Raw genomic sequence first — 22,581 nt, forward strand, 5'->3', positions numbered from 1 at the left:
AATTATCAAATAAAGAAAGGGGAATTTAGGCAACGCAATATCTATGACCAGGAAATTCAAGTTTCCCCCTTGAACACAGAAAAATAGGTTCAAGACCTGAAGAACAGTATTGTGCTACTATCTCTGCCAATTACTGTGCCATCCCAGTGCCACAGAGCCCCATCAGCAGTCACTCCAACATCCTTGACAGTCTATCACAGATATTTGCATTTCATTATCTATGGTATATTGACCAAATAAATATGTAACACCATCCCAACACATCCAGAGCAAAACATAGTCTAACAGCATTAAAGAGACGAAAAGAAGGAGCAGGCAGTGTACAAGGACACTGACTATGATCATTACAAATCTGTGTTAAAAACTCCAAATTTAAGTAACTTATATTTTTTCTTGAAGTACAATAGAAGTTTAAGATTTAGTAAGCTTAGTTTGGACTCTCTGCATTTGACATTGAGGACCTGGAAACCTTTGTGTTTGCAACACGCACCACAACTTGAGATGGGAAGAGATCAGAGAGCTCCTGGCCCCCTGTCTCCCCCTTCAGAGCCTGTTAGACTGCACACTCATTTTCTGAGGGTGGTTCCTTGACTCATTCTTCCTTTTCAAAAGCAAATGCCCTCATGTATGAGCTGTACTTGCAAGGCATGGAAAGAAAACAGCAACTTGGGTAAGGAAAACCACAAAATTTTATAGCTGTCTTGTTAACATATCAGCTACATCATGGCTAGCCCCATTAAAAAAAAGACAACCCTGCCTAAGTCAAAGGCTGCCCTACAGGAAAAATAAATTTGCTATTATTATTTATTGCATCAAAACAGGTTAATGTTCAGGAAGCTCTTCTTTTTGTTTTGTTCATAGATTAGACATTTTTCTACTGTGATAGAATCAAGTGTTGCCAAAAAAGCACTCACTTTCATGAGAAACATCAAGAAAATAATTTAAGTTTAGGAGAGCAATTTTCCACAGACCTCTCTATTCTTCTAGTTTGTACTACTGGCCTAATGCCTTATGTTTCAAAGGCAGATTAAAAAAATTTTGGGAATAAGTCTTCTCCATAATTCTGTACAAGTCTAGCACAATAGAACTGTAGCTCTTAAGACATATTTGCAATACAAATAATCATTCATTTCATTATGGTGACAAAAAACAACAAGCACCAAGCAAAATGCCTCTCATTTGTAAAGATGAACATGACTAATCCTATGCCAAGATAAGACCAAAGATTTTTTTAAAAAACATCAACTACAAAATATTAGTACATAATCTAAAATCTTGTTTAAATTTTCTTTTTGCTACAAGGCTGTTTTGAACAATTAAGTGGTTGGGCTTTGGTGGTTTTGGTTGTTTTTTTACATCATGAAATCAAGACTTAAGAGTACCTATGAATTTAAGATTCCCTTACTGGACATTAGTTTCAGGTAGGTATTTTTCATTATAATTCAGCATATCAATTCTTTTTTTTTTTCCAAGGCATGTTATTAAACCTTTATGCTCCACATCCCTTCTAATTCTTATTACCATTCTCATACCCTATGGTGAGGCTGACAAAAAGCAGTGTAGATTTGACAACCATAAGCACAGGAATCTAGCAAGAAATTACTATGCAAATGTGTCTGGGACAAGATAACACCAATAAATATTTGCTGATGGGCCTTTTGCTCCAGTAGGTGGCACATTTATAATGAAAATTTAACAGTAGTTTAAGCCAAAGATCAGAAGCCTCAGATGTACATGCCACTGGGAGATGATGAAAGAGGAAAAACACTTCCATGTGCTGTCATTTTAGAGGAACCAATCCAAGCTCACCAAGTTTGTGAAAAGTTGGAAGGAAAATATTTTCATCTTTCTATAAATGCTTTATTAAAAAAAAACAAAACAAACCCCAACTATTTTTCTCAGCAGTTACTAGCAACCTCAATTCAAAAGGCTCATAAAAACAATAGTTGTCCACCAAAGAAAAAAATAAAAATCAAACTTTCAAAGTTATGACTTTGGAGCTAAAGGAATGTAAGCCACAGGAAAGTACACCACATTTTTACTTCACTGTAGAGAAAAATCAATTACAAACTCTGATAACTAAAAGAAAAATCTAAGAGAAGGGGAGAAAATACTACCACACAACTATGTAAAATTTGAACTGAGAAAGTGTAAGATGATGTTTCAGGGGAATAAAAAACGTAATTACCCTGAGGTTATTCCTTGACTTCATAAGGGGAAAAGTAGAGGGAAGCTTACACAGCAGGAGAAAAAGCAGGCAATTCAGGAGTGACCAACTTTGCCAGACATTCAGCGATGTGCAAAAGAGAATTCTACTTCTGTGTTAGTTTGAGCATTTTCACTTTAGATACTGCTACAAAATAATGTTCTTCTTTAATTCAAACCATGTTACTTTTGGATTTATTCATGGGCAGCTCTCTCAAAATCTTGAATACAGGTACACATACCCTGACCCAGAAGTGAGAAGAGCTTAGATAAAGGTCAAGTTTCAAGCAAACTGCAGAAATAAATTCCAAGCAATACTTAAATTCATAGAGCCTTTTCATTCCCACTTCTGTGTGAGAAAGTTTAGTATGAAGAAAAAAACCCGATATTCTGGCAGCATACTCTCTGGAATCAGAAATACTGAATACCAGCTTGCAAGTATTAGAAAGATTAGTATTAGTATTATAGTCACAGGCTTAGGAGCAAGCCTGTTAACAGAACATCTTCTCAAGACAGTTTTGTGCAACCCAACTCTAAGCATTTAACCTCAAGTAAAAGGATAAAACAGGCAGGAACTGGTTGTCCAAATAAATTAGTATGCTTATGCTATGTTCCCGCTCTTCCCACTAAGTACAGAAAGAAGTCTTTGTGGATAGATGGATGTAGCTGCTGGGGACATGCTCCAAAGGAGGTAAAAACATTGCAAGGATAATAATCTGAACATAACTCTGCATGATATTGTCTCCAAACAATACAATTAAGTGAGAAAAAGACAACGGCTAAGCATGAGTGTCAGTACTAATGTATGCAAAAACCATAAAAACTCAACAAAATTATTTACATGGTAAGATTACAGATATTCTTGTCCCAAAACCTAGGTAAAACTGTAAGGAAACATCTGTTAGGTAAATCATGTACACAGTGTCTTTACAAGCTGATTAGATTCTCAATTCTCCACCTTCTGTCTTCACTGAAGGTATGCTTTAGATCAATGAAGGCTTTTGAAACTGCTACCAAGAAAATCAGGCAACATGATAAGCAGCAATCACATAGAGGAAATCAAATAAAGCTATGCCAGTAAAAACCCTACATCGATATTAAGCTAAAACAGTATGCATATTTTCTTTTTGAATTGGTAAAACAACTTTGAGTGGCAAAGTTCACCACACATTCCAGATGATACCAAGCAGTGGACACAGAATTGCTACATAGCTGCCTTTCAGTATTTAAAATACAGCATTGGGAATGGAGTCCAACCTCTAAAAAGGAGCAAAACAAGCAGTCCATACCATAAGCAAGGAATGTGAACTGGAAAATTACTCTCCTTTCACCCTTTTTTCATAGAGAAAAGCTTGATCCTGCTAGCTGAAAATAACTAGAGGAGAGGAAAAGACAACAGAAGTCCAGAAAATCTGGAGAAGTATCACTATCATGCTTCTAACTTGATGCAAAGAAAGAGAGCTTTATGAACTCACTCCTGCCTGAAAGAGTATTTGTTCCAGCTACAAGTATGTCGTGCAGACTTTAAACCAGGACCCAACAGTCCACGACTGTGGAGGCAAAGCTGTCGTTCTGATTCATCGGCGAGTCACTGAGGCCACGGATGTAAAATCATGTTATTAAAAAAGTAATATTAACCTTTTCAAATGTTACACAATCCCTGCTTGTAATTGCATCCTTAATACAAACAGTGTGGGACTTGAAATCAAGATTCCTTGCCATTTTATTAGGAGAATGTACCTAATCATGGAGGTTCTTTAATAGTAGACAGGAAAAGGAACCTCCTAGCACATAATCAGAAAATTTCAATTGGCAGTAAGATGCAGTTCTTAACTGCAAGGGCAAAGGTTTATTTAGACAATTCAACAGCCTAGCAAGTAAATTCATCACATCCTGAAGTCCTTAAATTGAACTTGAATGCATCTCTAACTATTGTGTTCTAGCTCAATTGCAGATTTATTGAACTTAACAGCAAACACTTGCATATTTGGGAAAGCAATTTCTTCTCCTAAAGGGATTAATGCTAGAGACTATTTTGTCCAATATTGTAGAATAGATAAGGCTTTGTTATTCCTTCAGTCCTCAGAGTCTGTGAGCCCCAGTGGATAGAGTGATTGTGACTTTGCTTATACCAGAACTGTCATACTAGACCATACATGGCTTATAAATGCATTGACTACCAAATTTCTTGGAAACAAGTTAACTTTGATTAGTGTAACAATAATAACTTTCTCATTATTTTCAGTTAATTGGTAGATGTCCCTTCAGACTTTGCTTTGTGCTGGCAGCTGATTACTCCACACCACAGCATCACCATCATGTTCCACTAGCATTCAGCAACAACATCAAAGGGAAAAGAAGAAAGGGGAAAAAAGGGTTTCTAAGTGATTATAGTTCCTCAAAGCCTCCTCCTCTGTGTGTCTGCACTGTTATTGGCTGTTCTACCAACTGTGCAACTCCTGAAACCTTGACTTTGCATAACAATTTCTCCTGACCCAAGAACTCAATTAAAAGTAGGCAGTAAACAACATGTTCATGCAATAGATGGCCTAGAAAATAATATACTGAGTAAAGGGATTTCAATTTCAGGCCAGGTAGCACAACAGCACAGCAGTTTCTTGCCGTTTATCATCACTCAGCTGCCTACTAAAAGCTGCTATTTTGACATATTTTAGGATATGTAGTTTCTAGCTGCATGTACTTGACCACTCAAGACAGAATAAAAATTGCCATTTTTCATCCAGATTCCCATGTATTTCCAAACTCCTAGTGTTGTTCCAGCAGTTTGCTTTTGTCACAGAGGGGTCAGTGTTGAATGGGCACAGCAGGTGCTCCTCGAGAGGGGCTGGAGCAGCTCCCCTGAGCTCAGCTGTTGGTTCTGAGAACGATCACCCTGGGCATGGGATGGATGAGACTCACAGACTGCTAATGTGCAACCAGCACAAACAACACAGCCCTGCTCTCCACTCTGCAGATATTCAATTAATGAACGACAATTCCTGAGATTAGGATTCTTATCTTGGTTATTTAAAGCAGTTAAAACAGCTTTGATGCATTGCATCAACCTTGCACAGGGATGACTTGAAGCAGTCAGGGTAGTGTGCCATCTATCAAAGCAACACCAAGCTTCCGAATGAGAAAAGCAGTATAAAGTAGAAATACTTTAAAAACACAGATAGCTTTATCTGCCCAATTCATCCACTGATTTCAAGTCTGGATAATCATAACAAGTATTTTTGAAGCAAAAACATAAAAGTCCCTGAAACAACTGAATTTAGTCTATGGAAAAACATTGTGCCTGGCGTTCCATTACCTACCAAGAATTTAAGCAAAAAAATAAACACATTAAGCATAGATACCATGCAATAACTAATAACCAGAGTAGAAGTATAATATACACTTCACTGAACAATATCAACTTAAATTTTTTCTGCAAAGGTAGTCTGAAAATCTCTGAAACAAAGTTGCCTTGTTTGTCTGGAGGAAGATTGAAAGAAAAGACAATTTTCCCTTGAAGGAGAAATTCTTATATTAGATAGGGTGAATTATTAAAATGAGTAAATGTCTGCAACAGTTAAAATAAAAGGACAACAATATTCTTATTTGTTTCTGCTAGATTTGTCCTTGTTTATGTCAATAGCTTCCAAGAACAAATCTGGAGCTATACCAGTTTCCACTCTTTATAACCACGTTTGAAATACCCAAAACCTGAGGCTGTTTCCATTAAGATTAACTCCCCAGTCAATATCTTCCTGGTGTTTCAGCTTTGGCTTTTCTCAAAGTCTCATCCTTAATTCAGCAGCCAAAGTGACTGAGAAGCTTAAATCTTATTTTCAGAAGTAACCTGGGTACACAGGAGCTAAGTGTTGTTTGTGTTTCATTAAAAAGAGGTTACTACAATGATTACTTAATAGATCAATTTTTACTATTCAGAACCTTACTAGAGATGCATCAGGCTCGAATGGTACCACTAACAAACCTGGCCACAATACACGAATTACAATTCCTAACAATCTTCTGTCCTTTCCAACTAGTCTGTTTTTCCTTTATGAAGTGATTTCTGTGACTCTTCATCCAGATGTGCCACTCTAAAGCCTCTGAATCTTCCTCACCTCTTTATTTTCTCCATGCTCCACCTAAGTTTGATCACTCGATTAAAAAAGCACCTCAATTTCTGACGATATTTAAATGCCCAGTCACAAAAACATTTCAGCATGTCATCATTGCAAACACTCAAGGCTGAGCCAGAGGAAATGCACATGTGTGAAGATTTTGAATCCAGCTTGAGCAGAAAAACAGACCATTTAAAGAACTTCCTACATGGATTTCTTACCTCCCCTTCATCTCTCCACCCCTACTATGAAATATCCTGAGGAAAACTGAGACCCCCAGGTGGAAGCTCCAAATCCAGGCACTGTGTTTCAACTTCTGCCATCACAGAATGCTTGAAGCAAGCAAAGGGGAAACTCACACACCAGAGACCTTACTGTGGTATATTCAATTTTGGATTTTTTTTTCCTTGGTTTTGCTAGCTGTTCACATTGGTACTGTTTATATTTTTCCAGCTCAGTAAAAATATAAACAGTACCAATGTGAACAGCTAGCAAAACCAAGCAAAAAAATCCAAACCAGAACACACCACAGTAACCTCAGAAGTCCCTTGACATGGAAACATCCTTTCATCACCTGAACACAGAGCTCCTACATCATCCAGAGCAACCCATGCACTAACAAGTTGTATTACCAAACTCATCATAACAAAAAATATTGCCCAAAGTCTGACAGTTTCACAAGTTGCTTAAAGGGAAGATTTTGTCCATTGAGTTTTCAGACATATCCCTTCCTGCAAGTAGCTCCTGTAACACACTACATGAATTTTAAACCTCAAGCCTTAAGGAAGCTGCATTCCTCTATTCACAGAGTATTAAAAAGACTTCCTCATCTCCTCCCAAGATCTGCACTGCTCAGAGACACAAACACTTCAGTGTAGGTCTTGAAGCTACCCAAGGCTAAGGAATTTTGCCTTTCATCTGCCCTGGCTGTTGGTATCAATACAAAAGCACTCTCCTTACACCTCTGGAGATCAAAACACACCCAGCTTTCCTCACTTCCAACTTAAAAATAATTTAAAAAAACATCCTTACAGAAACAAAAAAGCGCATGTGAAAGAGGGAAGTTACTCAGTTTATTTTCCCTTCAGAGTCATGTTATGAGCACTGCTCAAAATACAACAGAACAGAAAGCAGATTTTAAAAAAAGAGAATTTCTTGGCTGAACATTCTGGGTGAGACCTCCAGAACATCTCTGGCTCTTTAACCTACAGACAGAAAAAATATATATAAACTTGAGCTTCAGTAGTAAAGCTTCCACAGGGCTGCTACAGTAAACTACAGTTCTCAGTGCACTCAGCTCCTCTGGCAAGATTCATCAGTGACCTCCACTAAAAAAAGCAAATTCTAAAATTTCCACTGAGAGCTTAGCTAGACTTGGATCCCTGAGTCAAGTGACTAACATGGATTTGCTCACATCATACCACTTCCCCAATAATTTCTTTTCCTTTTAACTTCATGTCCTCTTCTTCAGAATCTCCTTGTAAAGTAATCTTGGCAGTAGAGAAGCTGCTGCCTCCTGAAAACTCCCAAAAAGCAGAGGATCACCATACTTTAACACTAATGTCTTCCAAAGGAGAAGAAATTAAAATTACAGTGCCATGTGATAACTGACAATCTGACACAGACATAGATAGAGAATGGACACAGAAGCAATAAAGCTCCACACCAGAAGTGATTTTGTCCAGCACAACAAACACACCAATTCTGCCTCTCACTTGAACTGCCAATATAAAATGGCAGGAGAGGAAACATGAAGCAATAAAGAGACTTGGAGAAGATGCAAGATCTTTAAGGCTAAAAGGACCTTACAAAAACCATCTTCAAACAAAGAATCAACCAGATTGAAATTTGGCAAGCTTATATTCATAATAATACAAAGAATTACCAAAAAATAAAAGGACAAAGAAAGGCATTCTAGCTCAAGCACTTAGAGAAATAAAGCCATTTTTATATGCCATGGTAGCAACATGTCACACACATTGTTTCCTTCATAATATTTTCTGCCTAGTAGCCTTTAAACACACACTGAAGAGTAGCAAGCAAATTTACTCGGAGGTCCTAAAATGAAAACAATATATATTTAAGCTGCCAGTACGCATCTCTTGCATGACTACAGAAGCACCCAAACATGGCTTTGCAAAGGGACCTTTGCTGCAGTGGGACTGCTGTGCTTTCCAAGTGCCTGTGACAAGGGGAAGTAATCTCCATAGCTTCTACTGCTTCTCCTCCACAATGATGGAGTAAGAAAAAATGGGTGCACCAGCTTACATCTACTTCTTAACTTCTGGGAACTGTGACCTCCAGCTTTCTCTCATCCCAGGAAGGCATAACAGTAGGTGGAACAGGATCTCTCCTCAGCACTTGGAAGAAACATTACCAGCTCTAGAGCCAACAACATCTTGCACAAAAAAAAAAGGCAATATCAAAATTTGCTCCTTGCAGACAAAGCTGAGTAAAGAAGCAAATATTGTACTGTTAAAAATGCTTATTTCAGGATCTGAATTGTGAAGACCAAGTTTTAAAACAATGCAATTTTAAATTGCCTATATACAAGAGAGAATAATTAGCATTGAGACACAGCAATTTTACATGTCATGGAAAAAAAAATGCAAACAAAAAAACTTATGAAGTATAAAAAGGTGACAATTAATTCAATAATTTCATGTCACGAATGACAAATCTTTTCTGAAATACTACAACAAAATAATCCCAAAATGCTATCAGCAATGTCAAGAGTTGGGTCATTTGGAGAATTTTCTTTTATTTTTGCATCTCCCTAGGATCTCCATCACAAACTGCATTTTTGTTGGGGGGCGTTGTTTTGGATTTGTTTGTTTGTCTTTATCTCCAAAGAACACCTTAGCAGAAGCTATCAGCTTTGACAGAACACCAAAATTCTGGCACTGAACCATAAATTGACCATTACCATAAAAAGAACTGCTAAATGAGAAACTATGTGCTCAGTATAAAACTAATTTCATGCTTTCAAAAGCACACAGTGGCTTCTAGCAAGATAGTGGCCCTGGGACTTGCAAAGACAGATTGGCTAATACAAATGGTGTGTGTGCTCCTGGTGCAGTCTGCTTAGCCAAGCTTTACATGTACTGGCAGTAAATGGAAATTCTCGAATCTTCTGTCAAACAAATACACACTTATCTATAACTTTGGAGCTGAAAGCTATAAAACAGCTGCCTCATAAATATATTTAGCAGGAAAAAGCATGAGCTGTCCTAGTTCCTCAGAAGAAAAAAAAACCACACAGCAGTCTTTACATAGTAAGCACAGACATTTCTATAGCAAGGAAGAAAAAAAATTAATAAATATTTTTCAACATATTTCTTCGTTTTATTAAAAAAATACTATCAGCATACACAAATATCATCATATGAGGTCTCACCTCACCAACTCAATATTCACATAATAGCAGTGCTTAATAAGTAACTCAGCTGAACAAATTATTTTTAGTTCTGCTATGGGTGAAATTCTCAATAAAACCCCCTTTTTTCAAACACACAAGTCCAAAGTCTGTTTAGTTTACGATAATGCTTTCAAGCTTAAAGATTTGCTACTAGAACTTCACAGGCTACCTTTAGCACACTATCTGTTCCCTTAAATAAAACTTAGTGCACTAAATCTCAAATTTAACTGGTTAGGGAGAAGCGACAGTAATTTTATACCCTTCTCAAAGAAAGCTGTCAGTGCAAATGAATTACTGGAAGCTGTTCTGGGCATGACACATCATAACTTTTAATATTAACAATGACAGACATATCTAATATGTCAAATCCAGTACACAATTTATTTTATTCTTTACTTTTTTAGTTTATCTGTAGAATCCGACAGCTCTTGTGTTTCACACACCATTGTAACCATACTTTGAGATTTAACAAGCCAGAAAGCAAGCTCTGGTAAGAGGTATTTATTCACACTGCTAATAAGCTCCTTTCTACAACAATAACACAGCATCACTGACATTCAAAAAACATTTAAAATGCATAGGAAGTCACCTACTGGAAAGATGCCCTCTGCAAACAGCAAGCAAGGAAAGGGAGCTTGCCACATATTTAGTTACTTTTAATACTGAAATAAGAAGAGAAGAAAAAGATGCATTATATGCCTTGCCTTTTTTATTATCCTTTCCACTGGAATAACTAAAACAGAAATGCACTGCACACAGAAATAATGCCAAACATGTAAGCATCCACTCAATGTCGTAGCACAAAGCAATTCAGTGAAGTTTAATAATAAAAAACAGACTCACCTCTACTGGGAAGCCCACTCCACATTATGGCAATACTATTCAAGCAGGTTAAACAGCAACCAAGTTACATAAACAAAACTTCCAGTATGTGACCAATATGATCTACGGTGCTACAGAGTGTTGGCTCCAGCCCTGCTCATCTGTGTGACAGTTCACTGCTATAGCAGAGCAGCCTCCAACCTTCCCAGATGCCGGCTTAGTGCACTGCTCATTGAAAATCCTTCACACGCTGGCAACATTTTAGGGAAGGACAAGCACACTCTGAGTCATTTGTAAAGAAAGCAAAGCAATTTCAGTTCTGTATCTTCGTGCCTCCCGAAACACAGAGCCCTGTCAAACTAGAAGTCTGCCTGAATTTATGCTGAGAATCAGGCAACCCAAGCCTTCATTATCAATGCATGGAATCAGCTACAGAGATCAAATTCAAGCAAACCATAAAAAAATAAAAGGATATGATTATGAAAGGCTCTACAGCTTCAGCTCCAAACCACACAGAACGAGGAATCATCTATCTAGACTGTGAAAATGTTAAAAATAGCTCTGTCTTTTCTACAACGAACACGAGACAGAGGAGAATGAGCAGCAGCCTGTATTGTGATGAGGTTCATTATTGGGGGGAGTGGGGGGGGGGGGGAAGAAATTCAGCAATAAAAATTAATGATTCCTTAAAGCTTTTCTAAATAAGATTAATTCAAAATTATGCAAATGAAATAAGTATTTTTTAACCATGAAACAAATGCAGTCTATTAAATATTAAAAACCAGGATATCCATTAAAAAGTATAATAAATATTTGGGTGAAAACATTTAGAATGCAGACCCAACAAAGACCTGCACAGTCTAGCAGAGTAAATATTTTTACCAAAATAAAAATATCATTAAAAGCATGAAATTGCATGACCAATGCTTTCATTCTTTCAAAACAACATTAATTTTAAATTACTTACTATGAAAAACCTTCACGGCTTATTAAATTCATGCTATTCCTACTCCCATATGGACTTCTCACAATGTACATCTTTTTTATCTTTTCAGGCACTTCATAGGTTCTCTTTCCCCAGAAAAGTAAGAGAGCATATGTTGCAGTGCATACTCACACCCAGAGATACACAGCACAAGACAGATGTAACCACAACTAGGCTTTGAAGAAACTGAAGGACACAGGAGGTTTTACTATATTACCTGTACAGGTATCCAAATATACTGCTGGGTCATGAGACAACTACCAGAGAAATTTTGACAGGATCTGATCCCAGATGAGAAAAAATACTATACAGAGAAGATAGCAGTTTTCCTTTTACAAGGTAAAAATAACAAACAAACCTGACTTCATTATTTTGTTTCTTCCAGTAGTTTTAATACAGAAATCATGGCTAGAAATGCACACAAATAAAAATGTCTGAACTTATAGCTCCCTTTTCATCTCAGCTGTCTACACCTCTAAACTGTGGATCACATCCTTCAGTGAGACAGTGAAGAAATTCTTGCAGCAACATCAATTCAGCTGATTTAAGACACTCCCCAGGCCATGCCTGAAGTGGTTAAATGACAAGGGATATGCTCCCAGCTGAAGCAGAAGTTGTGTCACCACCACTCCTGCAGCCATTCTCAGAGTGAAACCATGGCTTGTGAGCAGTTGTATTTTTGGTCCTAGACTCTAAAACATCTGATTTTCCAATGTCTTAAATGCTGCTTTTTACCACAGCATAACTGCCCTTGAAGAGAGGTTAAACTGTCCAGAAGGGCATTTTGCTACAAGATGCAAAGTAATGGCAAAGGGTCCTGAATGTACTGCCCAATTTCATTTTGAAATTCTTCCACATTCCCCACAAAGGACCACTGCCTATAAACCATTTTCTTCCATAATAGGTACTTTATTTTTTTGCTTAATGTCATTCATGTGTTCCCCATCTCCAAGAGAATGGAGTCTAGAAATGAATAATTGGCCTGATAACTCTTACCTGCTTAAAAAGAGTTATGGTTTTCAATTTGCCATTAGGAAATTAGGAAAATTTTTGAACTTTTTTTCTGATTAACTTATCAATTACTTTAAAAAACCAACCTCAATAAAATAATGATTTCCCCATGTTTTTCCTGAAGACTACCAGTGAGCGCAAGTATAATCGACTTAATATTTTTATTAATTTTACCAGTACTTCCACAGTGCATCTACTCAAAGAACAGAATATTATAGATATAGTCTGTAGTCACTGACAAATAAAAAACAACTTTAATGTTAGTTCTGGGCCTTAATATTAACTCTCAACATCACTATTTTGTGAGGAGTATCAAGTGCCCAATAAGAATACAATAAACTGCCTAATTTCTATGATGACTTCCATGAAAGAAAAAACAGCAATTGTTTATACTAAATACATTTCATTCTGCAAGAAAAAAGTTATGTACCATTACCTATCTCTTAAGTAAATGGTAGAAGAGACTCAAGTGATGCTGAGAATGTGGTACCATCTACCAAATGTCATCTTGTTCAAGGAACCACTGAATAAGAAAAAAGCCAACATACCCTGTAGCAAGAAGTGAAATACAAAGAGTTTCTCGACAGTTCACTAGCCCACATTTCATTACGGACATGTAACTCTTTCTCTTATTATTTCTATTATATTGGACACAGCTTTGCTTTGTAGTGAGAGTATAATTTTTTTACAAATAGCAAAATGGATTTTACCAAGAGTAGGACAGCAAAGCATGGAGCACCCTCCATCTCATGAGGGAACAGAGAGGGGAAGCCCTGAGGAGTTGCTCCACTTTGTGGCCCCACAGAAGCAGCTTTCTTGAAACTGCTTTCTAAAAAGGTTGGGCTGTATGTTGGCAGCTGAAATGGAAGGCAGAACAAGTGCTCACCTTCTACTAGTCTAAAAAAGGTTTTGGCCCAAGACAAAAAAAGAGTAAGCTCACAGTGCTCTCTAAAGACTTGTGTACTAATTCTATAGCTATGCATGCATGCATTTAATAGGACTCGGGCCACAAGCTTTTTAAAGATACTTTTAGTTGCTGCTTTGCATTCCTCTGAGTACTAGCTAGAATAATTCATAAAGATCTTCTGCAATAAAAATCGGATTATCCTTGTCTTGTTTTAGATTAATGAAAGACAAACATTGACAAGGAATTGAGGACCCAGATCAAGAGGCTTAAAGTAAGCAAAAGTTCTGTATTCCATTACGTTGGCACAAAGCAGTCTCAGATGGCAACTAAGGTACCTGTCAGAAAGCCAGTCTTGGCCCATATAAAGATTATAACCTACATACAAAAACCTGCATTAAGGTTTAGATTCTTCTGACAAAAACCAAGGAAAAACTCCACTGAAATGAGAGCAGTGCACTGCAGATTCATTCTGTTGTAACTAACCATCATGGGTCTGATCTAAGGCTATCTGGAATGTTTTCAGTATAATTTCTCAAAGTCCATCAATAGTCTGTTAAATTTTTTGGCTGAAGATACTATTCACACTTTCTATCTCTTTTTTTTTTTGAAAACTAATGTGCAAGTTAGCCATACAGTCCATGGATCCTATCAAGAATAACCTGAGCTCTTGAATTATAAGCCTCCCTGCCTCCATAAACTTGATAGGTTGACTAGACTTAAACATTTATATGGCAATGCACAAAGAGACAAAGAAGCTCTTATCTCTGTTATCAAAAGTGGAAGAAGCCCTGCCTTGTCCAAACTCCCTTGTTCTTCTCCCATGCCTAAAACTGCTGTTTTACCTTCTCCTTTCCACTACCACTACCGGGCCCTTTTTGTGACCGGATTTAAGTCCCAAACACAACAGAAGTCTAGTAATTTACATATTTATTTTGCTGTATTAACAAATCCCTTGCTGTCACTGCTGTGAACCAGACCACAAAACTGTGTGTTTGTAACACCTCAGGGAATCAACCTGTGATTATTTCCTCAGTATTGCAGTGTTAACACTACAACTTGTAGCACTATTCCTTACAAAGAGTCATGGTATAGGGTCCTACAGCATTTTCAAAACTGTCATGCAAGGTCAGAGATTTCAAGAACAAGAAGGCAGAGCTGCTGCCAGGACAAACCGCATCCTGACATCCCAATCACACCTCCAGCCAGACCTGCAGAAAGATCGCATGGGCATCAATGAGTGTCCTAAAGCACATGTGCTCTTTAAAACAGCCTAGGACCCATGGAAAAAGGATTTTCCTTTGCCCACTTTTAAGTCTGGGCACTTTCTGTAACAAAAATAAAACTTCCCTACACGTTTCCAGAGGTCTGTAAGATCTGGACTTTGACAGGCATTTCTAGTACACTTCCTTAAAACTACACCAACTGTTCCCACGTTACCATGGGGGAAAGAAGAGAGAACCAGGAGACTCACCAGGAGATACCACCCCATGGAGGAAGCAATGAGAATTCGTGGCGCAAAATCGGTGTCACCTCCGAGGAGGAAGCGGGAGGAACACGTGGCAGCCGTGCCCGGCATCCCTCGCCGGCGCTGGGAGCAGCCCGCAGTTATCCCCGCCGTTCTCCCCGGGGCAGCGCCGGGATGCTGAACGCGCGGCTCGGCTCGGCACGGCCCGGCCTGCAGCGCCATCGCGTGGGTACCGAGCATCCCGGCGCATCCCGGCTCCCAGCAGCCCTGCCCTCGTTAGCTGGCTGGCAGCACAGAGGAGGCGAGCAGATTTCCATCAGCCCTGAGCCGAGTTCGTGCCCTACGCCCAGGACTGCAGCGGCCGCTCAGCCCCTGCTCTCAGCGGGGCCAGGTGGATTCCAGGCGCCCAGGACGGCTGGGATCTGCTGCAGGCTCCAGCCCGCTCACTGAAAAGCTTTAAATAGGCTCGCTCCAAATACATCTCCCCATGGCTGCAGGAAATCACCCTTTCTTTTCCTTTTTCTTCATAGGAAATACATGAAATAATTTCCAACTTAAACTGTGAAGGCAAACACGCACTTTCTGACTTTGATGAGAGTTTATTTATGTCCTGCTGACAGCAGCCTGTCTGTACGTCTGTGTGCCTGGCACAAGGATCAGGATGGCCCTGGGAGTGGCTGCACCAAGAGCCATGGGGGAATGGCCGGTAATAAACAAGCACTAACATCGGCAATAAGGAAGGCCCACCGTGTGCAATGTATTTTCCAAGCAGAATGCTCTTTTCTTCCGGTTTTCAACAGCAATGTAAATAAAATGCAAAGTTCAATGAGTGGATCAAATCACTAAAATGACCTAGTGTAATGCACTGATTTCTTGATGGCGGCAATATGAAGAAAAACAGCTGTTAAATCTTTATTTTCTATTAAATTTCACTTGCTAGGAGGTAATTTAAATTGCAGGTAGAGGTACAATAGCAAGAGAACTTGTATACATCAATAACTGGCAAGGCAAGATTAACTAGAAATAGAGGAAACTTTTCAGAAAAATCTGTTGCTAAATATATTTTAAATCCTATGACAATTGCACCCTTACTCTAAATACAAAGAAGTAGCTTTAAACTCATGTCTACAATTATATTTAGATTTTAAATATATAAAAGCCTTTCATCTATACAATTAAAGATATCCTTTCCAGGACCTGGAATCCCAGGCATCAAATCTTAATAAACATTCCAATAGTAGTACAAGGACCATTACCAGCAAGTTAAGAGCAACTGAAGTTTATAGTTGTAAAGCCCAGTAGAAGTCAAAAATTAAAAGGACATTTGCTAACAGCTGAGGGCCACCTGTCACAGAGAGGACCACAAAACAGAATGACTATGAAAATATATCTCATCTCCACTTATAACAAAGTCCACCAAGTGTCAGGAAGAGCTGGAGTCAGTGATCCATAAATTCTGTCACACAATCACGACAGTTCTGGCAGGTCTGTAATCCTGGTTTCTGAAGGGTCAAGGAAACTTTTCAGTCACATATATTTTACAGTCACCTCATTTTCCAGGGGGAATATTACTGATTTCGCATTTACCTATTGAACACAGAGGAAAAACTCCAACCTGACACTGGATGGAACTTTTGTAGGAAGTTTCCTAAGGTGTGCTGAACTGTTCACTACATGCTTTGTTAGAAGGGTGCAGCTATAACAGTGAAGTATGAGAGAGGCTATTTGCTTCCTTTGCATCTGGAATAATATCTATTCACTGTTGAGGTGAGATTAATATAATTGCTCTCTTGCCATCTGCACAATTAGTTCTGTTTACAATGTTAGCTGAAGAAATGGGAAAGGAAGACCTCCATTACAAGAGGTAATAACACTCCAGAGGACATGGATTAAAACTGAACCTGGATAATGTCAATTTAAAAGAAAATTAATTTATAGGTATTTTTGGAAAATGTTCTTTGAGAACTACATCTCAGTAAATCTTGTTCTCCTGCTAGTTCTTAAACAGTATATTAAATTGTTTAGGTAATCACAATAATAGTAAATTGTCTATTAAAAGGCATTTCTTTCTTTTAAATGCTATGAACACAATGTCCCTCAGCTATGAAAAAAAAAAAATGCTTATTTCAACATGCACCAGATAGACCAGCATAACTAGGACACAACTAATTGTCTAATATAGAGATCAGCGAACTAAGTACAAAGAAACATGAATTTTAACACCCAAGCTATGCAGTAACCCCAAAGCATGTGCTCCAGCAAACATACTTGAATTCTGAGCATCAGAGCATTCTTTAAGTAATGGTGCCAGAGTATCAGCTGTGATCCCCAGCAATGACAGCAAAGGCATCAGATGAAGGGGTTCAGATAACAAAAAGCAACAAAAATAGAAAATGTTTTTATATGTCTGCATTGTAGGTCCACACACAGAGGAATCATAAGTCAATCATAATGTCTCACAGATATTCAGGTATTTTAAGAATGCTCACAATTAATTAATCTAGAAGTTGTTCAATAAGAATTTCATCTTTTGAATCACAGGTCCTACACAACTGATACTCTCACACTGCTTAGTTCTAAGTTAAACAAAAGTAAAATTCAGTTAACAAGAAACAAAATTAGAAGAAAAAGCTAAACCTTTCAATGCAGCTTGACTGTTTCTATACAAAACAAAAAAAAACCAAAGCCAGGGTCTTAACGTGACAAATAAAAACAAATACTACAATTAAGAAAACTTCTTGTATGAAGATTCAAGATCTGTTAGATTTTTCTCATGTAGCTATGAACGAAGTCTAACACTAAAATAAAAAAAAAAAAAAAAAACAAATAAACAGAAGGCATATTATGTGGTTTATATCTTCACATTATGCATGCTAGATGCATTTTGCCCAAGACTTTTGTTTTTCCTAGTAAGTAAAAGGTCTTACTTAGAAATATTTCTTACTTAGATGTCTTTTCCAACCTAAACTGATTCTATGGATAGGAGTGGTTAAAACCTGGAGGGCTGAGAACAGAAAAAATGAAAGGGCCAGGCCTGTAAATTCCAGTTCTCCTCCTCCATCATTCCACTACTAGATTTCATTTTAAAGTTTCTCCTGTACATGTAGCATCCCTCCAGAACTTTCTTTTGGGAACAAAAGCAGATGACAAAATGTGTAAGTGTTTGGATACACAAGAGTTACTTTCAAAGAGACCAGGAAAAGAAATACACCAGTAATTCTAAACATGGCAAAATATTATTAACTACTAGTACTAATCTATATTAAGCTTAATGGTTATGTTGGGCAGAGAAGGTAGAGCTTAAAAGCTTCCTCAGAATTACTGACCAAAATCCAACATCTCAAACTAATTATGTACCTGTGCTGGTACTTGCAAACAAAGTGCCAGGAGCTGTACTTGTAGGGACTTTTCCATTGTTTAGCTGCTTCACTCTTTTCAAGTGAGATTTCCCGTTGTAATGAACTTGAGCTTGGGCTGCAGAGTTCAGCTGTATATTGCACACTTCACAGAAGGAAAACAGTATCTTCTTCTTTTCTTTGCTTAATTGGTAATCCTGTCTGTCATTCCTCAGTCCTTTTTCTTCAAAGGTCCGTAGAGCAGCTGGTTGACTCATAATCCCATCTTCAATGATGTGGTCAGGACTTAATGGACGCTTCATACCTACAAGGAAAAGAGACAATTTGTTACTAGAGAGCAACAAATCCTTACTACTAAAACTGCATTTTCATTTTTAAAATGCTGCAATACATGACCCAGCAACCAGTTCTAACAAATAAGGTTCCAAACTGCAGAGGCATTGCTTAATATAGAAATAAAAGCATTTGTGACACACCACAGAGCCCAGAAATAATAAGTTGGCAATGTATCACAGTCTGTGCACAGCAACTTGCAACAACTCATTATTTTGTTAAGCAAGCTCTCTATTTTAAAGCAGATTTATTATTGCATCTGTAGCAGAGGTTAAGATTATTTTCAAATACATTTCCTTTGCCTTACTAAACACTGGTGTCAGAGCTTTTTACTTTCCAATGACTATAGCAGTGCCCACTTCAAATACAATTACAAATTCAATTCAAATTCAAATACAATTATTCAACAAAAACAATGCCAGCAAGAAATCTTATGGAAACACTGGAAGACATCAGACTGTTCAAATGAGACTAATGAAGCCTTGCCACTTTCACATACATCCAAATCTTCAGCTTCATACAACGACTGTATGTTATCAATATTTGTCCATCAATACCTTCACAACTCAAACTATTGTACAGCAGAAAGTCAGCTAAACATCAGTCTTGTGCAAACTACACAAAATCATGGTAAATGTGAGATCCTGAACAACAAGCCAAGAGCCTGAAATATTAACTTGCCCTAGAGAATTAAAAACCTCATAATCAAGCTGCACAAAGTACAATTTTATATATATAGGCAGAAAGTCCATATTTCATTTAAGGAACGGCGCTAAACCAGCAGAGAAGAAATAGAGGGTCTAGGGTAACTCATATAAAAATCATTCTGTTTTCTTAGCTGCACAAATTGATGTTTATTCCTATCCCCCACCACCCAAATACTCTGGATGGCCAAAGGCTGGCTCAGAGAGCAGTGCACAAAAGCAGCTCTTTGCAGGCAAGAGTGCAAAAGACTTCAAACACAAGGTCCCTTTTCCAGCCTGGGAACCAGAGCAGCACAGAACTTTGTGTACACCTACCACCCTGTTAGGCGGGAGCACTGAAACACACAAACTTTTAAACCAAAAGTGGCAGTAATCCTCCCCAGAAGAGTGCAGCATTCACAAGTAACACTAGAGTGTCTCTCATAATCCAGTTAAGTTTACTACCAAGAGAAAGTCTGTTCTGTTCCCTGGCACAGGGGTGTACACAGAAAAATCTTCAGAATTATTTAGTCATTTATATGGTAGGATAGAGTATTTCCTCACATTCCTAACCCATGCTTAACATTTTAGTATTGGTACAGATTCCTTCAAGTACAATTCACTGATCAAGTATGGCAAATAGACTTAATATCTTTCTTATAGATAACAGTTCTGTTATCAAATAAACAATATTAACAATACATTAAGGTATAAATCACATCAAATAAAAATAAAACTAATTATTAAAAATAATCGCAGTGCATAGGTACCTAATTAATTAAAAAAAAAATACTGGTTGTCCTAAAAACCTAGGCTACAAACTATCACACTAAATCATTTAAGTGTAAGTATCATATTTCAAGGCAAGCAACCAAGATCCCCGACTCAGCTGAGCTAACATTTTCATCTGAAAATTTAATCTCGCTTAGAGCTTCAGTATCTGTTTTTTTCAATGTCTTTTAAACCATAAATAACCTCCCCTAGTCCCTTTGTTTTCCATAATTTATTTCAACATCACTGTTGTGACTTTTGCTCTCTGAAGTAAAATGTTATGAAACAAAAATTCTTTTATAAGTTGTACATACAAACCATTATAGAATAATAAAATATGTTGCAGTTTAAAAATCCTGGCCTGTCAGAAATCTCGTACATCTGGCTGCAGACAGAAAATAATCCAAAATATCATTCAGCAATTATTTCAATCATGTGTAAGATCTTAATGAAGCTCAGTTGGTCTGGATACCTCTAAAATTGGCAGAAGCAAACATCTGCATTAGGAAGCTGCATGGAGCAGAAGGAAGACTGATGGAGCTGCCTGTAAGAGCACCAAAGGCTTCCCAAAGCACCGGGCTGGTACTGCATTAGCACTGCGGCACAAGACATGGAAACTCCTGGACTGCAGGGTTCTGCTTCCTTTCCTCCAAAGGAACAAAACCTTGGCTCAATTATGGGCCAAAGCAAGGTACCTGGGGAAAATCAGAACATTTGCCTCAAAAGTGCAGTCCTGACATCACCGAAAGTATTTATAAACATGGATGCACCCAGAAAGAACAACTGAGCACAGCAAGGAGTCACACGCTGCACCTGCACCCTTAGGCATCCCAGCTGCCAGTATGGAAAAAAAATTAACCTTCAAACAAATAAAAACAAATGACTGCCAAGGTACACTCTTATTTTAACAATAAAATAACTAGAAATTAATTTTTACTATAAAGTTGCATTCACCAGACAAATGAGTCCTTGAAGCAATCTCTTGCTACTAATTTAAGAATTAAAAACCACAAGCTGAAATTTTGAAACAACCTTCGCTGCCTTAAGCTCCGCATCTAAATTAAAATGTGGTCTGATTATGAGCAGCCATGACCTCCCAAAAACTGATGGGAGCAGCAGATGCAAATCACTTCTGAGAAAATGCCTACATTGAGCATAGGAGGGCTGGCAGCAGCATACTCAGACCAGTCCAACCCTGGACAGAACCTGCATGTGCAGCCAGAGACAAGATCATGCCAAGCCTCAGAAATCTGCTTGTTCCTTACAGAAATCTCAGCCCTCATCCTCCTGGGATTTGGAGATCTGAACATTTGGTAAAGCAACTCACTTGTGTTTGAAAAGCTTTGCTTAGTCTCTTCTAGAGTTTTTAAAAAGAAAACATTGGTGGCAAACATACACCGAGATTTCAAAGTATGGCCATTTTTCACACAGTAATACTGATTTTACCATAAATGAGCACATCTTTTGGTGTACATATTTGTTCAAAAACTAAACAAGTTATTACATGCAAGGAAAGTTTGCACTGTTTTCCAAATTTTGTCTCCTTCCTTTCTTCTTTAAAGTGCAGGTTGGAAAAACACCTTTGAAATGTCATGGTTCTAGAACATCCCACACAAGTACAGCTCTGCATTGAATCAGTGTTAAGAATCTCACCATGAATGAGCTTTATCTTGCACAAGCTAATCTTTCTTTAGAAGGCTATCTATCTGAATGCTTTAAACTTTTATGAAAGAAACACGTACATACACATTAATTTGTAATCGGAACAAAAAAAAAACACAAACAAAAAATCCCCACAAATCAACAACTTTGTTCTTATTCTCCTAACTTGTTAGTCACTCAAATTTTGCAAGCACACATCTGACAAGTGTTTTTCTCTTTCAAAAAGAGCTTATTCCTGCAGATAGGTTGTGAAGAGTTCTGGGTGGTACTTGCTCTCCCCCCACCAGGGGTCAGATATGAAACAGAGCCATTTCATTCCTCAGGCTCACACATAGCTCAATAACATTATCGCGTAACAGAAGCAGCTACTTGAGACTACAGTCAGTGAGCTGAGAATAAAGAGGAGTTACATAATCATTACATTCTCTGAAACCAAAAAGTAATTTAGAGTAATTGTTACAGGTAGGTTTGTGAAGTATTTAGAAGTTGAAGAGTACGAGTAAGAACAAGAATATGAGTTCATTAAAAGGCAGAAGAGTTGGGAATTATCATATGGAGAAAATATTTTAGATCAATCCTGCAAACTCCCAGTTCTGTATTACCTTAATACAGCACAGTGTAAGCCAAGTCCTAGCTGCAGTTGATACATCACAATATCCACAAATTAAAATTATCTATACAAAAAGGACGTGATTCTGTGAATCACACTGGACATACACATTGCAAAGGTTATCACTGTATTTACTCAATGAAGATTAGACTCAAAAATTGAAAGGTGAGAATGGGAAAACAGAAAAAACAAAGCAGGAAACACAGAAGAGCATCCATATATCCAGCTGAAATGATCCAGA

At 37.8% G+C, this 22,581-nt stretch overlaps 1 protein-coding gene across 5 annotated transcripts in view; it reads right to left on the reverse strand.

Annotated features, from left to right (window-relative positions):
• ZNF385B (zinc finger protein 385B) overlaps positions 1–22,581 on the reverse strand; it is a 148,880-nt gene that overhangs the window by 100,101 nt on the left and 26,198 nt on the right. Inside the window, exon 2 of one of the 5 annotated variants that reach the window (XM_063162244.1) lies at positions 18,283–18,585. In XM_063162244.1, coding sequence (XP_063018314.1) covers positions 18,283–18,583 — 301 coding nt within the window. In that variant the 5' untranslated portion in view covers positions 18,584–18,585. Of the gene's footprint in view, positions 1–10,578; positions 10,953–14,931; positions 15,026–18,282; positions 18,586–22,581 lie in introns of those variants that run through there. The other 4 variants (XM_063162251.1, XM_063162249.1, XM_063162253.1 and 1 more) reach the window with 4 other exon arrangements.

Source organism: Melospiza melodia, chromosome 8 (assembly GCF_035770615.1).
Source record: "Melospiza melodia melodia isolate bMelMel2 chromosome 8, bMelMel2.pri, whole genome shotgun sequence".
NCBI classification, from domain to species: Eukaryota; Metazoa; Chordata; class Aves; order Passeriformes; family Passerellidae; genus Melospiza; species Melospiza melodia.